The 22,796-nt window shown below is 47.1% G+C and overlaps 1 protein-coding gene across 1 annotated transcript in view; it reads right to left on the bottom strand.

Annotated features, from left to right (window-relative positions):
- Nucleotides 1-550: 550 nt before the first annotated feature.
- The window catches only part of LOC119452882 (uncharacterized), a 153,100-nt gene continuing 130,854 nt past the window's right edge, over nt 551-22,796 (bottom strand). Inside the window, exons 2-5 of the mRNA XM_037714831.2 lie at nt 16,443-16,845; nt 10,972-11,152; nt 8,109-10,181; nt 551-4,096 (exon numbers count right to left, since the gene is read on the bottom strand). Coding sequence (XP_037570759.1) covers nt 3,550-4,096; nt 8,109-10,181; nt 10,972-11,152; nt 16,443-16,728 — 3,087 coding nt within the window. The 5' untranslated portion in view covers nt 16,729-16,845 and the 3' untranslated portion in view covers nt 551-3,549. The remainder of the gene's footprint in view (nt 4,097-8,108; nt 10,182-10,971; nt 11,153-16,442; nt 16,846-22,796) is intronic.

The raw sequence follows: 22,796 nt of genomic DNA on the forward strand, positions 1-22,796 counted from the left end.
TTCGAAGGGACGCTGGCATCAAGAAGCACTACCAACGCCACCTAGGTGGCGTTCACCGTACTCAGCACAGCGGAGCGTGGCCTCCGCAATTATTTTTATTACATGATTCGTTCAACGTTTAAAGAGAGAGAGAGAAAGCAAGAGGAAAGGCAGGGAGGTCAACCAGACGAGCGTCCTGTCTGCTACCCTGCACTGGGGGTAAAGGAAACGGGGAACAGAAAGAGGAAGAGAGTGAGCACTTAGTGCACGTGGGAGGACGCACAAGGACGCTATAAGCGGTCTCTCAAACCAGTGCACTTCAAGTACTGTACTAGTGCACGAACGGTTGCTTTTTATGCCAGGGACGGATGTGGCCACTGTCCGAGTATCCTTGAATCAGAGAACGGCCTCGAGTACAGGCCGTTTAAGGTCGCCTCCAGAGAGAGAGGCGTTGTACGCCGTAGCGAGGAATCCGTAAAAGGCACAAGCTATTCGTGTTCATGCGTCGAGAGGCCCATTATTGGCGACGTACCAGATTGAAAACACACGAAACACAAGCTTAAAATCCAGCATTTTAATGTTCTTTTGATCGAAAAAAAAAGAAACGCATTCAAACATCTCAGCGTTTTATACCGTTTAATTCGTTGCTTTCTCTGCACAAACACGAAATTAAAGAACTAGCATTCTTTGCCATTACATCCCAACTCTCATACAAATATTCCATATTCGTATATTCTTTCTCAGCCGCATCCGTGTTACCCTCCGAAACGAAAATTGCACCGCTGCAGACGCCATAACTATACTTGTAATGCAATTAAATAAATAAGTGCACCAGCGCAGTGAGCTCTTCCACGACTAATGCGTCTATGTCTATTTTTTAGAACATGGTGTACAGACGACACTGAAGAGCTGACGACCTGAGGTCAAGGTGGGGCGTATAGTTGTTCTGGAGCTCTGCAATTGCAAGAGCTTCTGGAAATTGCAAGATCTGCTTACACGCCTGACTTGTGCAGGTTTACCTCACTTGAAATGCACGAGATAAAATGCAACGGAAAGCGCAACGCGAAGAGAACTTCATCGCGCTTGTCGTCACGGGCTGTTTCCTTCCGACGTAATAGGTGAGGCCGCCTATTTTTTAATTTTTTTGTCTTTCTTGTGGTTCCGGCGCGCCCGCTTTCGTTATTGCCTAGATTGAGCGTTGAAATTCGACGTTGAATATCTCGAATTAGGTGAGATTTTCAAGATTTACAAAATGGAGGTGCATTAAAATATCGCTGTCTCCAAAGGTTTCACATAAGAAACTGCACGCAAGGCTCTAATAAACAAGGCATTTAACAAATTTTGCTTAATTACTCTTGTGAATCGCCCATTATTCGCGGCACATTATATCTGCCTCGCCTAGCAACTCCTCTGCAAAAATACCACGTTCGCGACACTCATAGCCTTCTTTGTAAAAAAATTCTGTGTAGGTAAAAAACACTCCGTATAAATCAATTATTTGTGTAATCCGATCAGTGCTCAATACAGGACTAACAATAGCAGGCCAAAATTTGAGAATAAATATCTGCCCGGTGTGCCTGCAAAGTGCTTGTTCAGTGCTGAATTGCGACCATAAAACAGGGTCATAGCCGTTCCAGGCGTATTTACACATATCGTCATGAGATATCTTGTACATCAGTGTGAACATAAGATTTAATTGTTCTCAAAATTAAATCAGGAGTGTTGACGGAAATACATTCCACCAGGCTTCGGAACACAGTCACGCGGCACCATTTGTTAGTTGTGAAACTGCATTCTAACTACCAGCCCTAGATAGAATTTACGCTAACTTGCGCGACAAAATTCTGCCGTCACGGGCGACGAAATACGCCCAATAACTTGTGGATTTCCGCAGAGCTGATTTGCTATGTCATATATTTATATTTTTAGTTAGGACAAAGCGGTTTTTACCAAAACAAACAAGAAGAGGCGATAATTTTATCCACGCGTACAGGAAAATTCTGCTTTGTGCAACATGCAAATTTAAAAAGAAAGATAGCTTTCCCGGTTTGTAACGTACTAGTCCTCATAAGGATTGACTGAGAAAGAAATTGTGTAACTGGGCACTTTTTAAGCTTCAAGAAAAATTGACTGAACGAAACGGGCACTTCACAATCAATCACTAGCTCACTCGTCACGCTGTGAACAAAATAGCTTTGACAACTCTTTGCATGAGCATACACATACAATCAATCATTCATTACTCTGAAACTTAGCAATGCTGTTTGTCTATTTGGTTATCGGGCAAAAGAGAGCATAATTGTTTTTATGGAGACCAGAGCAATAATGCCATTTAATATTGTTATTTTATCGAACAAGTGATGCAATGGGTTACAGATGTTTTATGAGAAAATGAAGGAAGTTTGTCACCTTAATGTAGTCATAACATTTACATAACGTCAACATAACATTTACATAACATTTACATAACGTAAATGATTCATTATTGTTGTTAATATTATTTTGTAAAAACGTTGATACCTTTTTTTTGCACCACAAGGGACGTTGTATCTTTACTTGCGCCAATTGGTAGCAGTATAGCCGAGTGGATGATTAAGCCGAACGTGATTAAGCGGCACCAAATTATAGACATAAGCTGGAGTATAATGTCGTGTAGGAATCTTACGTAGACGTATACGGACACTTAAAGAGACGTTGTCTAAGACCGAAGCGCTGGAACCACATAAAATACATTGAACTCCTGTCACGTACATATACTTGGCTAATATTTCAATCCGAGCCCGAACACAGCTTCATATATATACAGAATATGCCCCCTTATAGTTTTAAGGAGAAATATAAACTCTGCCACAATGCTTGTGCTCTTTTAAGACACTACATCACAAGTGTGAGCACTTTGTCTTTCGCAAGACGCCATCAATAAATAACATTCGATAACACATTCGTATCGTGTGTTTTTTTTTTCTTTTACGGCGGTAAGTTTTCACAATATACAATGCTACACTTAAAAAGAGTCAGAACTCCCTGGACGACATCGAAGATCACAAAAACATGATGAGCACGCTCAGTGTCGACGCACCTTGATTTCAGTGGCTCACGAAGCAAAGGCTTCGGCCATTTGACGTTGCACCCGTGGCACCACACGCTACCAACACGTGTCCGACGGTTAATGGGGAGGAAACAGTGGTCCAGAGTCACCACCACGCACGCACCGTTCATTCGGTTTGTTTCAAGGCAACTCAGTATTTTTCACTTGCACAGCAAGTATAAAACCGGAACCGATAGGAGCTGTCCGACGACGCCGCCGTCGCACTAAAGGCAGGGCGACCTCATCGTCTTGATGACGTAGATGTCCGCCGCTGCGTCGGCGGCCGTGTACGCCGGCGGCGGGGTGCGCCGAGTTCTGGACGACGAGAGCGTCCCTTGCAGAGTGGCCGGTATGCCGCCAGGAGCGGGCATCATGGACATAACCACGTCGATGGGGCGTACCACGGGCGTGCCCGTGGAAACCACCGCCGTCTCCTGCGATTCTGGACCGTCTACCGCGGGGTCCAGAATCGAGTGCCAGGGTCAGCTGTCCGGGCTCTCCAGCTGCATGTCATCAGCGGGGCGCATGCGCGGTTCCTCCTTGGTCTTGTCCTTGCTTCGACACCACAGCAGGGCGGCCGCGAGTCCAGCGCAGATGACGACGAACCCGGCGCCTGCTCCGAGTGCCACGTAGAAGGTCGGGAAGCGCCGGCAGTGCTCGGGCTTCTCATCGTGACCCGAGGGACAGTGCACGGTGCCGTCGCACCAGAGCTCGGGCGATATGCACGCGCTCAGCTCGGGGCACTCGTAGAGGCAGTTCACGTTGCGCAGCGTCAGGCCCGACGACGTCTTCAGGAATGGCCTGGTCACCTCGAGCCACCGCAACCGGAACTGAGCGGCCCGGAACGCGACGACCTCGATGACCACGCGGTCTGCCAGGGCGTGGTGCTGTCGCTCGGTGGAGTCGTTGTACCACGAGGCCGAGAAGATGTCGAAGTCCGTGGACGAGGACAGCGACGTCTCCTCGTGGATGCCGCCGGAGCAGACGACGGCCACGGGCTGCATGATGCCGTCCGCGTACACCACGAACCTGCACCAAGTGGAAGGGGGGGACGCTTCACTATACAGGGAGACGTTGCACCGTAATGACGGCGCATTGTGCGATGACGTGACATTAGAGCCGTTTAGGCAAAGATAGCCAAAACAAAGGCCAACACAATAGAAGGGATAAGTCTCAGGTTCATGTACCACATTCTGGATCTATTGGAGATGATTTCACGATCTGCCCACGGAGTTTTGCGACCTTTATTTCATTTGAATACATGATTCTGAAAAGTAAGTGGCTATTTTTAAAGTGCCTTATGTCGAGAAAGGAGTAACTTTGATCGTAGCAATTGTCTGATTCTTGTTTTTTTATGTCAATAACGAGGCTTGTGATGCGAAATGCAGTATAGGACCATTATCCATTAGATGGAAGACAAAAAAAAATGCAAGCGAACAGTTTAGCCTCTTAAGTTACGGCAAAAGGAAAACAAATGTCGATTTACTTTTCCTCTTCAAATGGTAGTTTGTGCATTTAAACGTTAGTATTGCTCGTTGGATTCGCCATAGTGACAGAATTGAGTTAAGACAGAAAGTAGGTTGAAATAATGCCTATTACTGGTAATATGTATGATTTCCACAATTTCCAGCACAGAATTGGAAGGAACCACTCAACCGAACCAGCACTTGTGACACATAAAGAAATAATAATACAGGCGTTTAGCAATACGAAGATAATAGGAGATATTCAAAATGTCAAGCGCTATCTATTGACTCACAGCAAAGCGTCATCCGCCATCTTGTCTAGGGCACGGAAAACGAAACTGTTCGTTCGACAATATATCTACACGCGTAGCTGCTGCTTTCACCCGAGTGCTGTGATTTCCTCCCAACGCTTCGCGTTTAAAAGAAGTCGCAGTTTCGCCCGAAAGGCGAAGCATCGACTGCGATATCAAATTAGTGGACAGCTATACAAATTAAGGATAGTAGTTTCATTGGCCGTATCAGCGTGTAAAAATAGGAATACTAACTAAATTAACAAGCATTGTGTCACGCGCGTACAGGCAAACATGAACGCATCTCACCAGATGACCGCAGAAACTCCCGGTCAAAACGCTGGAATGAATCAGTGCAGCAGCAGCGACCGAATTGAGCTTCGTGCCGGCGCTCGCATCAACGCGATCTTAGCCGCGAAAACACAGGGAGGGCGGACTTTGCCCCCGTCGCAGATGGCTTTTCAGCTGCGCGGGCGGGCGCTCGCGGCGCAGAGCGCGCTTCTGTGCTATATGCAATGTGCCAAATATTTCTATCCTCTGCGCTATTTATATTGACAATGAACGAACGGCACTTGTTTATTATTTTTTATTTTTATTTATTATTACGCTCAGGACCAAAGGCATTAAAGAGAGGAGTCGGCTGCAGCAAATAAAATAAAATAAATAAGAGCAGTTAGAACGTTCAAGTACAAAGGCTTCTGATTACACAGTTTTAGCTAGGGTTTACATCTTCATACGAAATTGGTAGCAAACTAAGATAGTAAAGCGGTAAATACAAAATAAACTTAAGTTACAAACATATAGTAGGAACAATGCTTCGATTATACAATGTTAGCTAAAGCCGCTCGTAACAATGCCTCGGAACGATCGCCTCGTTTAGGGCGATGGCGGTAAACTATGGTATAGAAATGTATTCTATAGTTCATTGAGGTTAATAATTGCATTATCATGTGAACTTAACTTTATTACATGAAGCGATATCCGTCTGCAAGACAATGAGATACTATATTTCTTCTACGTAGGAATATAAAGCACCGGGATAAAAATGCTCGCTTGCGTTCTTTTGGGGTGTAGATATATGTGTACATATGTATAGGTATGTTATTTATTTATGTAAATTTATTTATATATAATTATTTATTGTATAAATGTGTGTGAATATGTATACTGCCTGTGAAAGGGTTACCTCCTTTACCATGTCCTAGAGCAATTCATGTTGCTAATGCTGTTATGGCTTTCTAAGGGGTTAGTGAAGCTGACTGATCCGCTTTTAGTTCAGACCTTTCATCGAAAAATAAAAATGAATTGAATTGAATTGATGTACAACGCTAAAAATATAATTACTACAGAAGAACAGACAACACAAGCGCAGAGTGACTTGATTGAGGCACATTATCATGACGTACATTTTTCGTAGAAGAGGATGAAAACATCAAACACCCTCTCCATAGGGAACACTTGTTCTACAACATGTTCATCTACACTTTGTGGGATAGCTGCACCAATTTAAAGCCAGTAATATACATTATGCGACGTTGTGATTAGGCCTAGTGCCTAATGATATCATCAGCAGTGATAACTGACAAAAATATAAACTCGTAATATCACTGCTCACAAATAAAACAGTGAATCAGCATGTTTATTAAGGCTCCATTCTCCTATGCGGCATCCGACTGCACTGGGAAGCTGTATCCAGCATGATTGTACCAAATGATTTAGCGACTTTCTTCGCTCTGGGTTTGTCAGCATGCCATCAGTGCACTTGTCAGATAAGGAGTTAACCTTGCTAAAGGTGGGAATTGCTCATGCGCAGTGTGATGAGTGATGGGTATAAACACGGGTCGCCAAAAATAAAGCTTTTTGTTGCAAGTTAGCGCACGTTGGTCGTCTCGTTTCTTCTGTCTTTGTGTATACTTTTGCTGCAATTCCTCAATCTGTATCTAGCAGCTTAGTAGAAAAAAAAATGTCGCAGTTTCACCCGAGAGGCGAATCATCAATTGCGATAGCAAATTAGCAGATAGCTTAACGGAGTAAGGATAGTAGTTTTAGCGGCTGTATAAAGTTGGACATATTCGCTTACTAACTGAATTAACAAGCCTAGTGTCAGCGCGCACAAGCAAACATGAATAGATCACACTCGATGACCGCAAACAACCGCTGTCAAAACGCTGGCGTGGGCGAGCGCGCCAGCAGGAGCGAGCGAAGGCTCATGCGGTCTATCGCTTCAACGGAAACTGAGTGTCGAAAGCACAGCGCATACAAAAGTAGGAGCCGTGTTGCAGATCGCTTTCAAGATACGATGCGCGCGACCGCCCGCCGCGCCGCAAAGTATACAAGTTGCTCGCAGAGCAGAAGCCGCACGCCCTCCCTCCCGCGCTGCCTTCCCGCTTTCATCTTTTCGCCTGCGAGATTTCAGTTCCCCTTGCGCCCGGTCGCAAGATAGGCATTTGGTTCCGCAGCTAAACGTCGCCTCCCCTCCCTCCCTCCCATTCCCCCACGGCCTTTCGCGCCACGGAAGACATCGAGCTTGCTCTCCGCCGTGCGTTCGCTCCCTGGGAAAGCGCGCGTGTCTCGCGCGCGTTCACGCGGACATACAGCACACAGCCCTCGGCGACGATTTTATCGCCCTTCGACTTTATACGGAACCTCACGGCGACGGCGACGACGACGCCGATGGCAGAAATCCGCTTGCAGTGTCCTTATAAATGCTATCCCAATAAAATAATGTATATAGAAACATATCAAAAAACAGAGTGACTATAAATACTAATATCGACTCACTTTATACAGGCAACGTATTCTTCCAAAACGTGTATCCATGTTGTCGGATAATAGTTTATTACTGCGAAGAAAATGAAGCGTACGTTTCCTTTTTTTTTTCGCGCTAAAGCTTCCGAGCTTGTACATGTGTGTGATCTCACACATTTTAACTTATCTTCTCATACTTTGGTTGTATTAGCACAGGAGCGGTTCTTGAAACATGCTAGGTTGAGGTTTTTCTCTCCTTCAGCTGGCAATACAGTTCTTTTCACCGATAAACATTTACCTATAACTGAGGTCACGCGGCTAAAATCCATGACGTCATGGCAGGCTGGTGCGAGAAATTAAGGTGGCGTCATGAGCGGTCTTTCACTTTGGCGTATATTATGGCTTCCTACGTACGCCTATTCTCTGGAAATGAGTGGCCGTGTTAGTAATGCAGCAGCATAACTTTTTACAATACAGCGCAAGCCAATAACTTCTTTAGTGTAGATATGTGGCGTATGAAACGACGAGCCAACCAACCTGTTTCCCGAGTCGGGGCATCCTCGGGACCCATCGCGCCCCTGGAACTTCAGGTAGAGGTACTTGCGAGGTGAGGCCTCGATGAACCACCGACACCGCAACGGGAGCTCCTGGTCAGCCACGCTGGCGGGAGCCATGAACGTCAACTCGCCCTGCGAGCCATTCCTCAGCTCCGTGCTGGTGTCGCAGGAAGTCGCAGGTCGGAACTCGTACGTCGCCTCGAAGCCGTAGTTGTTGAAATCCTCCAGAGAAGTCATGCCGCTTATGGTGAACGTCAGCGTGACGTTGTTGCCCACCGACTCGATGAGGATGGGCTTACGGGGTTGCGAGGTGACGTTGCAGAAACAACCAATAGGAGTGTACGTGTCGCCCCAGTGGTCCATGACGTGCAAAAGCGAGATGCGGCTCGACTGGCGACCGGTAACGCGGCAGTTGTACCTCTGGGTAACTTGGTCGTAGTAGTGTTCGCATCCCGACGTCGGCAGGTTCAAGGTGACGAGGTAAAGTCTCAGCTTTTCAGAGGACATGCCGGAGTAATAGTAGGAGCAGGTGACGTTCTCACGGCCTCCACGACCGTACAGAAAGACGTTTTTCGGCGAGGACACCATGCCAAATTTGGAGTTGCTGCTCTGAAAGTGCCTATGGCAAGGCCCATGCCGTGGTCCCATGTCCGCACCTTGTTGCTCGGTGTCCACAAACTCGTACCGAGCTGAGAAAGAGCTTCTGCGGACAGGCAGTTCGACAGTTTTGTAGAAGTTCTGCTGGAGGAGCAGCTCGGGCCCACTAGACAGATAGGATTCGTCAGGGTGCCTGCATGGACGAAGCGGTATGAACTGAGGGTATTCTGCAGCCCTCGCACATATGCGAGGAGAGTTCTTTTCACAGAAGCGGTACGACATTCCGGGAAGGTCCACGGCAGTGCTGGCGTTAGAGGCGTCGCTTGAACTGTTGTTTCCGGTCCTGGAGCTTTGCAGAGGCACGTCCAGGACTTCGATACTAGACACATCACACTTCTCTTCGCTCGCCCAGCGGTGCTTGTCTTCGACGAAGTACGATAGGAAGTAGACCCAGACGCGATCTGTCGGCGACCTGCCGTGAAAGCGGTACCGGCAGGTCGTGTTGGGCGGGACCGTGTGTGCCGGCGTGTGGACGAGGCCTTGGCGCTCAACCTTGCCGTCGATGTGGAACTCGCACCTGCCCTGACCGAGCCTGAATTCCTCCACGTCCACGAAGCGCACCTTCACATTGAGCTCGAGCCGCGAGCCGTGCAACTGCTGCGCGGTCACGCTCCGGAGCACCACCGTCACTTCCGGTCCACTGGAAACCACTTCCGGCAGCACGCCAGTGCCGCAGAACTCGCTGAGCAGCGGAGAGTTGTCCGCGCTTGGCCCATCGTAAATTTTGACAACGTCCCCGAGACAGTCAATGGTGAGCGCCCTCTGGGAGAAGGTCGTCGCGGTACTGCGGCCTGTGTAAATGGAGATCTTGTATTCATTGTCCTGGTACAGGACGATCTGCGCTTGCTTTCCAGGTGGCGCCACCATTTGGCGAACGGTGAACGTGCAGGTGAAATTTCGCAGGTAGAATCCCGGGAAGTTAGGTGAGCGGATTTTGCACTGCTTGCGGTCGCAATGCTCGAAAATGCGGTCGCAGTACGTTCCTGCAGTCGCGATGCCGACGTCGTGGGGGCTGTCGGATGTGCCGTAGCGTGTCCGGGAAGGTCTCTTAGGGTGAAACCGAAATGTCAGATACAAGTTAAAGCTGAACGCGTGCAGAGAGGCACGACTGGGCACAGACACGACTAGCGTGACATTGTTGCGGTCCGAGTAGAAGGTTGCGCTACCACCACTGCCGGAACCGCCATTGGTGGCCATGTCACCGCAGAAGTGGCCGAACTCCGGCTCCCCGCCTGAGCCATCGTAGAGAGACGTCAAGTGCGGCGTGGCCGGTTCGCCGCGCACCGCGGACAGGATCTGACTGAAGCCCCGAGTCTGCGGGGTTCGCATGATGGGCGCCGACGCTGCAGGCTCGATGACTTGCAGATGGCCATTGAAGCAGGTCGCCGACTGGTTCCTGCAGGTTTAGTTAAATGAATATCCAAAATTGGTATAAGCTAAGCATTCACAACAAAGGGTTAACAGCTAATTTGCAAACGCTAGGTCTTTCACACCATGCTTCATGTATCGGCCAAAATACTCATCATTTGATATAACACTGCAATTCCATCCTAGTGCATCAATTTCTTGTCTTCGGGTCCTGCAAGGAACCCATATGTAAATGCACTGCAGAAGCTGAGGAGAAGCAGTTTTTACAATAAAACATGTTCACGAGCATTTCTCTGCAGCGTTCTGTGGCAAACAGGTTCAGAGGCAGAGCACTACGGAACAGATTTAACTATTGCCTCACACTGTCGTACATGCATTTAGGCCCACTATTGTCGGTTTCATAGGTCAGGCACGCGAACTTCCGGCATTCCTGAAGAAAAGAGTAGAATTTCTAGCTGCCAGTTGTGAGCGCACGACAAACCAACATGCACACGCACAGACACACGCATGCACTCTGCTACATACGCAATCTGCATTTAGCACGCTTTAATGAAAGAGCATAAAAAATGCACAGAAAACATTAGGACTTCAGATGAAATTTGGAATTGTTGAAAGATGTAGACTGCCGTTAGCACACAAGACGGTGCAGAAGGGAGGGCTATACCACATGAATACTGCTTCATCATATCGTCTTCCAATGTCGAGAGGCAACATATTTTTCGCCATACCAATACTTGTATGGTGTGAATGTGAGAGAGTACGTCGGTTGCGAGCTGTACTACACCGCAGGCAGCCAGACCGTATCGGAAGACGCTCACCTGTCCATCTCGAGTGAGCCCACTTGAAAGTTGAGGAAGGTGAGCTCGACGATGTCACCGAACTCGCCGCCGGCCGCGATGAAGTACAGCGTGCAGATGAAGGGCAGGTTCCTCTGAAAGGGCTCGGCAATGCGCAGCGGGTTCTTGGTTCCCACTTCGCCAAACAGGGTGCGGTTGCAGTCTGCATGGAGCATACACTTTATACTGAACACCACGGAATCGCGCCATATATCGTAGGATTCATACAAATAACTCTATTATATATATATATATATATATATATATATAGAACACGTTTACTAGGCATAGTTAAACAAGAGTATCACTTCGCATCAAGAACCAGCAGACGTTCCACGTCAATATAAAAGATCACTGATTCATGTCTTGTTTGCTGTCGTATTCTTGCTTTATTACTTCCGTGCGGTGCTTTTTGTACCGTGAAGACAACTGCAAAACTTAGCGCATTGTGTTTTTAGAGTGTTCTTTAAGGTTATTTTACTGTTTTCACTGGTATTAGGCAGGAACATTTGGGAATAACTTCCTCGACCTTTTTCTACGGTGATAACGTCCGGACGAGCTGTCCAAATAAAGACTGAGCACTTTTTTTTATTCGTGCTGAATATTTTAACACGAAAGTGTTTTATGCCGGGGTCCACCAAGACTTCACTGACGTATTTCCGTCACGGAAATACGTCAGCTTACAATGTACACGAACATAATACAAAGAAAGAAACCAGAAGAAAAAGTTCCACAAACATGCAAAATTTGGAAATCGAACCCACGACCTCTCGGTCCGCGACGATAGATCGCCGAGCGTTTAACCCATTGCGCCACAAACGCATTTGCAGAGAGCTACACAGACGCGCCTTATATATCTAACACTCCTCCGTGTACCCGCGCTCTTGCTCGGGGCGGTGCCGCCGCCTACGAGCTGAAAAGAGAAGTACTACATTATGACACTAACGCGCACCGACAGTGAACGCTTCGGTGGTCTCAGCACTACGACGCCTCGATGCCAGCATTCGAAGGGACGCTGGCATCAAGAAGCACTACCAACGCCACCTAGGTGGCGTTCACCGTACTCAGCACAGCGGAGCGTGGCCTCCGCAATTAGCTCTGAAAATGTTTCTGAAGTTGATCGCGGAGGCTGCAATTACGACGCGCTGTACGCGCTGATTTGACTCGGTGACGATTCAGTTACGTGCTTTGTCTTGCGCGTTGTATTAGTGTGTCAGTTACGTGCTTCGTCTTTCGCGTTGTGCTGGCGTGTGCAGCGTAGTGCAGCTTCCATATGCACGACGGTTGCTCATGGTCATCGACGTTGGTAGTCGTGATGGAGGAGACGTGCCACCAGGCGTCAGCGTGGGTGCATCAACGCCTAAGGGCGCTTTAGCCACAAAACACCAATAGACATTATATATCAATGTGCAATAAACATTACACTACTTCTGTGAAGACACGTTTCACTTTCGTGTTCTATACCGATTCCTATATAAGAGGGATCAACCACATTTTTTTATTCCTTGCCTTTCTCACTGCAGTCGTAGTGTGTGATGCTAAGGGCAACATTATATGCAATGAGAAAACGTTTTTGGCTTCCGCTGCTTGTGCCGAACTAAAATTGCCAACGTGACTCTTCTCGCACATCAATAGCTATTTTTGAATATCAACCATTTCAACACGCATATCTACTACTCGGTCACCGGTGCACTTCTCTCAGCAGCTGCTAAACATTTCCATAAGCCTCATGATCATCATTGTCCCCATGGTCGTGATCGTCATAAACGTATTTATTGCCCCCGCATGAAAAAGGCCTGTCTGAGTAATTTTCGATTACCCCTGTCTTACGTCAGCCGACTCCACCGTATGCCTTCTAACTTCTATAGTGCAAACACAAAACCTAGATGCCGTGCTCGACAGCGCTTCCCTTTCCTTGGCCCCCATTGTGTTGCCCTATATATTCTATACAAGGTGTCCCACCTAACTTTAGTCAAGGCTTAAAAATCGGCCTAAGCAAGGGACGGTAGTTTTTGTATTCTGCCTAATTGTACAATTCATCAAGATTAATCAGCCAATTTCGCAAATATTAACTTCAGTGCAAAACTTCCATTGAGAAAGTTACATAACTTCATGAGGTCATAGCAGCGCGAACTAAAACATATACATAAAGAAAGACACACACGGGAACAAGCGCTAACTTCCAACTATCGCCTTTTATTTATTGGCCAGATTTGTATACACAGAGGGAAAGAAAGTGTTTTAGTTCGCTCTGCTATGACCTCATGATGCAAGACCAACTGGCCCAATCTTTCGGCTTACTAAGTTGTATAGCGTTCTAGGAAACATCTAATTCGGCAGTTTTGGACTTCCTAGTTGTTATGTAATAATTTTTTCCTGCGTCCTCAACAAAGCCCATGAAATATGAGAAAAAAAAAAACATGTGACATGCCCGCTTGCACGCCGCGATTGCAGTGCTCTCAAACGTGCCTAGTACGAACGAACAGCGCATTTAGCCTGGTGTGCTGCCTTTTAAGAAATGACCAGGCAGCGATTTGGAATTGCGACTTATAAGCCAGTGTATGTGTTTCACTCGCGGCGCTTCATAATAGCGATAAGCAGATAAGGCGGCAGACTGCTTTGTTCGTTAATACTCGGTACGTTTGAGAGCTCTGCAATCGTGACACGCAAGAAGGTTTTTTTCATATATTGCGAGATTTCAATTCCTATTGAAATCTCGCAATATATGAAAAAAACCTTCTTCTTCGCAGAAAAAGATTATTACCGAAGACGTAGCAAGTTAAAAGCTGCCGAATGTAATGTTTCTTAGAGCCGTCTACAACTTTCGCATTCGCAGTTCTGCTCCAACAAAAAAAAAAAAAATCTGGAGTTTTACGTGCCAAAACCACAATCTGATTATCAGGCATGCCGTAGTGGGGGACTTCAGAATAATTTGGACCACCTGCGGTTCTTTAACGTGCACCTAAATCTAAGTAGACGAGTGTTTCCGCATTTCGTCCACATCGAAATGCGGCCACCGTGGCCAGGATTTGATGCCCCGACCTCGTGTTTAGCAACCGTACACCATAGCCACTATGCAACCGCGGCTGCTTCTGCCCCAAAGTTAACACTTGCAATGTTGGCTACTTATTATTAACTTATTATGAAATTAAGGAGAATACAAAAAAAATGTGGTTGATCCCTCTTATATAGGAATCGGTATAGAACACGAAAGTGAAACGTGTCTTCACAGAAGTAGTGTAATGTTTATTGCACATTGATATATAATGTCTATTGGTGTTTTGTGGCTAAAGCGCCCTTAGGCGTTGATGCACCCACGCTGACGCCTGGTGGCACGTCTCCTCCATCACGACTACCAACGTCGATGACCATGAGCAACCGTCGTGCATATGGAAGCTGCACTACGCTGCACACGCTAGCACAACGCGAAAGACGAAGCACGTAACTGACACACTAATACAACGCGCAAGACAAAGCACGTAACTGAATCGTCACCGAGTCAAATCAGCGCGTACAGCGCGTCGTAATTGCAGCCTCCGCGATCAACTTCAGAAACATTTTCAGAGCTAATTGCGGAGGCCACGCTCCGCTGTGCTGAGTACGGTGAACGCCACCTAGGTGGCGTTGGTAGTGCTTCTTGATGCCAGCGTCCCTTCGAATGCTGGCATCGAGGCGTCGTAGTGCTGAGACCACCGAAGCGTTCACTGTCGGTGCGCGTTAGTGTCATAATGTAGTACTTCTCTTTTCAGCTCGTAGGCGGCGGCACCGCCCCGAGCAAGAGCGCGGGTACACGGAGGAGTGTTAGATATATAAGGCGCGTCTGTGTAGCTCTCTGCAAATGCGTTTGTGGCGCAATGGGTTAAACGCTCGGCGATCTATCGTCGCGGACCGAGAGGTCGTGGGTTCGATTTCCAAATTTTGCATGTTTGTGGAACTTTTTCTTCTGGTTTCTTTCTTTGTATTATGTTCGTGTACATTGTAAGCTGACGTATTTCCGTGACGGAAATACGTCAGTGAAGTCTTGGTGGACCCCGGCATAAAACACTTTCGTGTTAAAAATGTGGTTGATCCCTCTTATATAGGAATCGGTATAGAACACGAAAGTGAAACGTGTCTTCACAGAAGTAGTGTAATGTTTATTGCACATTGATATATAATGTCTATTGGTGTTTTGTGGCTAAAGCGCCCTTAGGCGTTGATGCACCCACGCTGACGCCTGGTGGCACGTCTCCTCCATCACGACTACCAACGTCGATGACCATGAGCAACCGTCGTGCATATGGAAGCTGCACTACGCTGCACACGCTAGCACAACGCGAAGGACGAAGCACGTAACTGACACACTAATACAACGCGCAAGACAAAGCACGTAACTGAATCTTCACCGAGTCAAATCAGCGCGTACAGCGCGTCGTAATTGCAGCCTCCGCGATCAACTTCAGAAACATTTTCAGAGCTAATTGCGGAGGCCACGCTCCGCTGTGCTGAGTACGGTGAACGCCACCTAGGTGGCGTTGGTAGTGCTTCTTGATGCCAGCGTCCCTTCGAATGCTGGCATCGAGGCGTCGTAGTGCTGAGACCACCGAAGCGTTCACTGTCGGTGCGCGTTAGTGTCATAATGCAGTACTTCTCTTTTCTGCTCGTAGGCGGCGGCACCGCCCCGAGCAAGAGCGCGGGTACACGGAGGAGTGTTAGATATATAAGGCGCGTCTGTGTAGCTCTCTGCAAATGCGTTTGTGGCGCAATGGGTTAAACGCTCGGCGATCTATCGTCGCGGACCGAGAGGTCGTGGGTTCGATTTCCAAATTTTGCATGTTTGTGGAACTTTTTCTTCTGGTTTCTTTCTTTGTATTATGTTCGTGTACATTGTAAGCTGACGTATTTACGTGGCGGAAATACGTCAGTGAAGTCTTGGTGGACCCCGGCATAAAACACTTTCGTGTTAAAACTACAGCTATTTGCTCCATACAATGGTCCGCAATATGCATTTGGTTACATTCTCGTAGTGCGCCTCGGAATATTTTTAAACCTTGGCTGAAGTTAGTGGGTCATCCGGAATAAATGGCCACCGGCTATCCCCGGTACACATTACCTTACCTGTTTTACTCCACTTTTCCTTAAAGGCCATGTGTAATTAATGTTTAATTAATGTTTTGGGTTCTGCGTCATTTTTTGGAGACACGTAATGGCGGCGTCATCTTCAATTTCGGTAACAAAACATCTTTTCTTTTTTAGCTTTTCCTGACGCATACACTCGTATATCGAGCTCGAAATTTTGCTTTGAGGCCCTTCTCTGTATTTACATTATTCAATACTAAGCTTTTTACGCGAGGCAAACTTTCGTTGCAGTTTACCTGTATTCTCAACTAAGCTAGCTGCTACAACGTAAACCAGCTTCGATATTACTTAAACCCGTGCCGAATTAAGCAAACAAAGAAGCGGCTTCGTCTTACTGGAGCAACCGAGCGGTTCGTCCGAGCCGTCTCCGCAGTCGTCGGAGCCGTCGCAGAACCGGGACAGCGCCACGCAGCGCCCGTTGTCGCACGTCAGCTCGGAGAGGCGGCACGGAACCAGCGTCGGCGGCGCGTCGGTCGAGGTCCTCGTGGTCAGCTCGGCATCCCATGCTGCAGACGACGTCGACACTGCCGAGGACTTGCCGATGGACACCGCTAGGATCGTCGCTAGCGTCCACGACACCACGACGGAATGCCGCCAGCCGGTAGAAACGAGCCATCCCATTCCTTAGGCTGCGGCTTCGGATTCGTCTTTCGATTAGGCACCTTTGTTGACTCGGCGGTCTTGATTACCGCGAACGGAACGCCCAGGTCACCTGGCAGAACAAAATGGCAGGTTCACCTAGAAAGACAAGGAAAGAAAGACAATATTTAGAGCAGAGGACAAGCGAGGCGGCTTGCGTGTAGAAAATTCCAACAGAAAACAATGTATTTTGGAAATAGAAAAGTACAGAGGGCATGAAAAGAATGCCACAGAAAAAAAGTAAAGAAACCAATAGAACAGTCTGTTGCATACATTAATTTTACAAAAAACAGGCACATGAAGGCATCGACAAATGTATTGCCACCGTTTCCCCGCGTTCGATCCCTTAATAATTGCTTGTCGCTCTTCTTGCGTGCGCATCACATGCAGTGAGACTATATTATATATAGATTATATATATCACATGACCTCAAGCAAAAAGCAGCATAAGAGAGCGCTATATGCTTGCTTATGGCTGGTTAACAATCACCGGCATTCATTACTTTCACCGAATCAACGGAATGTAAACCAGTTCCACATTATGCCGGAAACTATGGTACTTGCAATGGCGGCGGCAGAGTGCACGTATCAGAGACAACTAACTGGAGCTTCGACGAAACTTGTTGCACATAACCATTAACAGGTGGCTTCAGATCGGAGCTAGCTAGATTTCCGTATTCAATTACGCGTCAAATGCCTTAAAAGTCTCATCAGATGACCGCTGTGCGGAATTGAATGTCATTTGCCGCATATTAGAGAGAAAGTTGTGCACTCTCTTCACCAGAAATTGATATTTATTTGAGCTGCATCGGTTACATCACGTAAAGCGCACAAATTTGATGCAGTAGCTGACAGGTTATGTGGAATTCTTACATCGCTCACGCTCATTCTGCAAAAGTCTAACTCGCAATAAATTGGTGTGATTTTGTGTTTGCGCATTTTACGGGGCGATCATTTTTAAGTTTTATGGAATTTTCAAAAATTGCCTGCTGCAGATAACACAATTCTGGTCCTTGAGCTGGAGTGTTAAAAGAGGCGCACATTACTTGCCCGAGAAATAGAAATACATATTCAAATAATTAATAGAAATTTACTATTTGACTTCCTAATGATTTACTTTACGGCACATACTGCGATTCACTAGTTGTAGCCGGTGTGTCTGTCAGGCGTATCCACTTGGAAATAATTTCCAGAATGACACCAGTTTGGAGATATGTGCCATCAAACTCGCCGTAAAAATGCACTGTTGGTCTATTTACGTTTTTAAACAAAACACCCTTTTATGCATTGTAGCACAAAAGTAACTGGAACGTTCATGTATTTCGTCCCACAATTTGGGAAATAATATCTCAAATCTGGTGTCATCCTGGAAACTCATTACAAGTGAATGCGTCTTGTAAACTCACCGGCTACATTTCGTAAATTGCAATATGTGCTGTAAAGTAAATAATTAAGAATCTAATTAGTCAATTTTTGCTAATTAGTTGAATATGTGTTTCGATTACTCGTGCTAGTAATGTCCGCCCCTTCGAATAATTCAGCTCAACGACAAGAATTACGCTATCCGCCACAGAGTTGTAAACGGTGAACCTAAGCAAAAAATCTCCTCGGAACTGTCGGTAGACCTTAACCGCTTCTTTGAAAAACAAAAATCCTCACCAAAATAATGCAGTTTATGCTAAACAAGATTCTTTTTAGATGCGATGCAGCTTATGGCGGGGGCTTTGTCCGTCTCTTCTGCGTCCCGCGGCGTCCCACACCCCCACAGCGCATGCACATCCCCTCCCCCTCTCTCTCCTCTCCTACGCTTCCCCCCCTTTCTCTCCTCTAGGAATCCGGAGCGGCGCGCACGACAGGTGGTGCGACAGCTGCATACTCCGCTGGGGGCGCCACGGTAGTTCCGCGGTATGAAAATGACGGAGCGCGCGCGCCTCATTCTCTCTCCTGTGCAGCACCGCGATGAGCGCTCGGGCCGCTGCCGCAAAACCATCTCCCGCTCAAGATAACCATCTCCCCACTGCTTCGCATCCACACATGGTTCCCTTTAGCGGGAGATGAAGTAATTTTATTTTCGCTCCTCTTGGATGGCACAACACATACCCTAGTTTATAGAAATTGAAGACGAACAAATAATTGCTTCAAGCGAACAGATTAACGTAATGAGAGGAGTCCAGAGATATGCACACCTGGGGCAGTCATTGTCAGCACAGAAACAAAAGTACTTCGTACACGCATGAGAATAAAATTTTTTCATATATGTATATTGTAGCTTGAAATCGCCTTCTAGACACTCTACAATTGTATGCAGACGACAAACATGACACTATATTTTAGAAGCTTGCATTTTGCTCTGCATTTTGTTTTCGATAGCACAGTTACGTCCCTTGTCATAAAATCAACAAACCTTCGTGTTCTTATGCCTATTCATAGCTACTCTGCAATAGTACAGTGCACGTGGGGGTGCACGCTTTACAGGACGCTGCTGAAGTCCAGAGCGTAGAAGCGAATGAACCTTGTCAATCGCGGTTCACAGTGTGGACGCAGATGACTGCACCAAGTTGTCGTCGAAAACACTTTTGGCGCAGATTGAACCCGTGCCTTTTTTTCGTTGATTTCCATCGATAACAAAAGTGCTCCTTGCAGGGAAACAGAAATGGTTCCTCTTTTCACGATGGTACGACTTGCCGATTCAGCCAGCGGATGAGCATGGCTTTATAGCTCAGTGCCACTGAATCTCGCCACGCAAAAAAAGCGCCGCAGGGGAGCTGCTAGCGGTGTGATTCGTTGCAGCTCAGCCACGTCACGGTCGCCTGCGGACAGAACCAGCGATCCTTCCGGTCGTGTGAATCCAGCTTAAACAAGATCGCGTGCGCGCTATTGGTATTGTACGTCGTTAGCAGAAGATCACATTACTGTAATTAGTGGCTCAAGCCACCCTTTGCTAGTGTTATTATCATTCCTTGCAAAAATCGTTAATCGGATGCAAAGCGTTCAATTATTTACACTGGACAAGTTTGTGGTATTATCGCGAACAAAAAAGCGTGATGTCCCTGCTCATCCTCTCTCCTTCCACCAAGTAATAGTTGTTCAAAAGCGGACAAAATATTTATGTACTTTGAACCCGCAGTTAACCTGCTCGCAACCACCCTTCTTTACGTATATCGCGGAGCCGGGGTGAAGTTGCGTCTTGTTGCGATATACGGACACTCGAGGTGCATTCTCGCCGATGCCTTCGTGTTGGCTTGATGTCAACGGCGCATGTGCGGCCAGCACGGGGAGAGTTAGGAGGCCTCCAGCGACGCCCTGTGCGTTTGGCTGTAAAAACAAGGAAGCCAAGTGAGCGCATCTGCACGCACTGCTGAACGTGCGTATGAAAATGGCCGAGAGCCCGATGTGCGACTTCTGTATGTGTGAGGAAACCATCGAGCACCTATTGTGTACCTGTCCTCGTTACGACGTACAACGGCTCTCTCTCAGGACAACTTTAAACCGGCTGGACTCGAGACCGTTCTCTGAGTCCAAGATGCTCGGTCCATGGCTACACCCGTCACTGACACAAAAGCGATGCGTGCATTAGTACAGTATTTGAAGTGCACCGGTTTAAGAGACCGCCTATAGTGTCCCTGTACATAGTCCCACGTGTACTCAGTACTCATTATCTCGCTAATTTTTTCTTTTTCTATTCCCCCTTTACCTTGCCCCTAGTGTAGGGTAGCAAACCGGACGCTCTTCTGGTTGACCTCCCTGCCTTTCCTCTCCTTGCTCTCACTCTCTGCCGGAGAAAGGGCAACATTCTGGCTTTCGCTGCGTTGCGCGCACCGTGCGCGCTTACACCTTAAGCCTGTTTCACATGCAAGCGATTGAGCGAATAGAGCGAACAGCGGCGCAGCGCTGCGAAGTTTCTCGCGAGGTTTCGTTTCACATGCATTGATGCCACGCATTTTCCACCGCTGCGAATATTGTCCTATGCGCCGGCCATCCCGCACTAGTCCTCCTACTGGTCACGTGGCTAGGCGGGCCGTCATTGGCTCGGAAGCGGTGCTGCCGCGCTGCCGTCCCTGTCGCCGCGATGAAATTCCAACTTGCTCGAACCTCGCCGCTCCAGCCGCTAGTGCCGCCGCCGCCGCTAGAAACAGGTTTCTACGCCGCGGCGGTAGGGATCGCGAGTGTTTTTCGCTTGCATGTGAAACAGGCTTTAGCGTTTATGCTGAGGAGCTGCGTGCATGCAACATAGCGTCACATACCTTGGTCTTTGCGCAATGGATAGTAAACGGTCAAACTAAGTTTATTCGAGGCTGCGCTGTAACACACAGCAATGCGTTTCAGTGAGGCGAAGATCTGTCCAATCATTTCATTGGGTGTAGACGAACGCCGATGGTTTTTCATTGGTTTCATATCAAACTGAGGCGCGACGCCTGTAACGCGGTTGTACCTGCCTTGGTGTTGTTCCTGGGGCCATTGTCTCGCGTGGTGCCATGTCACCTCCGCTTATTGTCAGTACACGCGCGAGTAAGAAATCTGCCTTTTATGATTTTTTTGTTGTTTTCCTATTGAATTGTGCAACTCCCAATTAAGGCTCTGCGTCCTGCCTTTCTGCTGTTCTTGCGTTGATTTCAAGTTTCTGTTTTAACGCGATAGCGTTTAGGGCCCCATATCGCAGAAAATCCGGCATCGGCAACCGGCGTGTGATCACGGGTGGCGGAGAAAATCATCCAACCATATCGACCGCGCAGGCCCTCCACGTGGTGCAAGGTTTTGGTGAACAAAAATTGAATTTCTCACAGTGAAGTTCGTCAGAAAAAGGGTAAAGTACGACTTTACCATTCGGCGTCAGATTCTCCGTCAGATTGTAATTTGAATGTACGAGAAAACCTAATTCTGCTACGAGGAAACTCAAACATTTCTACCAGACCTGCGCGCGTCGGGGCAATAGCAAACAATTAATAAAGTAATAAAAAAGGTGCTAGGGCCTTCACATTTTAATATGACTTCTTATATTGCCCCTGGAAAAACGTCTTTCCAGCAATGCATATCAGCTTGGTCTTTGTAAGCTGGCTTTCCCACGTTCATTGTTGCAGTGAATGAAGCCTACTGGCCGTATGCGAACGATGCGATGCGAACGGGTTCCGATAACGCTATCGCGTTCTACTCTTAAAGGCAAAGCTTAAGCGCCCTCTAAGATTTAAATTGCGTAGCTCCGTGATCTGCTAATTCAATCTGCTCCGTGATCTGTAGATTTCAGCACTTTGTTGACCCAATGAACGCAACAGCCCAAAGCTGCTGCTGTGCCAATTCAATTTCTATAACGAAACGAACGAAACTGAACTTTCATATAGTGTTCATGTCATGGACTGTGTTTCATTCAATTTTACTGATTTCAAATACTGAGTACTTCCGATAACCCGCATTTTCAATCAAAATAGAAGCGATGCTTTGTAAGTAACACGTAAAGAAAGTGTTCCTTTCGAACAAAACAACAAATAGCGTCACTGTCATCTAAAAAATTCGAGAAATAATTTACAAAACTTATTGTTCGACAAGCCCGGACAATGAGAGGCCAAGGAAGCTCGTTAATAAAATGAAGATAATTCTGTCGGCAAGTATGTAGCCACCTATATGGAAAAGGGATCCGGGACAGAAAGGGCCTGAGAGGAGGAGGGTGGAAACATGACAAAAGAAGGCCAAGAACATGTGTGATCATGGTATGTACAGGAGAAGTAAACGTGATGGAGCTGATGTCGATATGCCAGAGTTTGTCAGTCAAGTCAATGGTTTGAAGGATTGAGAAAACAAAATTTAAAGCTTGACATTGTTTTGAAGGGTAAGGGTGCAGTACCTATACAACCGCTCGTAGGGTGACCTCTGCAGGTCATATTAAGTAAAAGCAGCGACTCAGCTCTTAAGCGTAATGGAGTGTATGCTTCATGCATTTTCTCTCCAGGGTAAAAAAGAAAAAAAAAAAAAACGCAAGAAAAAAGTACATTCCGTGTTGCCAGCTACGCGACGATACAGACAAGAAATAACGATTCACTAAAATGCCGACATCGGAG

The sequence above is a fragment of the Dermacentor silvarum genome, chromosome 5 (assembly GCF_013339745.2).
Source record: "Dermacentor silvarum isolate Dsil-2018 chromosome 5, BIME_Dsil_1.4, whole genome shotgun sequence".
NCBI classification, from domain to species: domain Eukaryota; kingdom Metazoa; phylum Arthropoda; class Arachnida; order Ixodida; family Ixodidae; genus Dermacentor; species Dermacentor silvarum.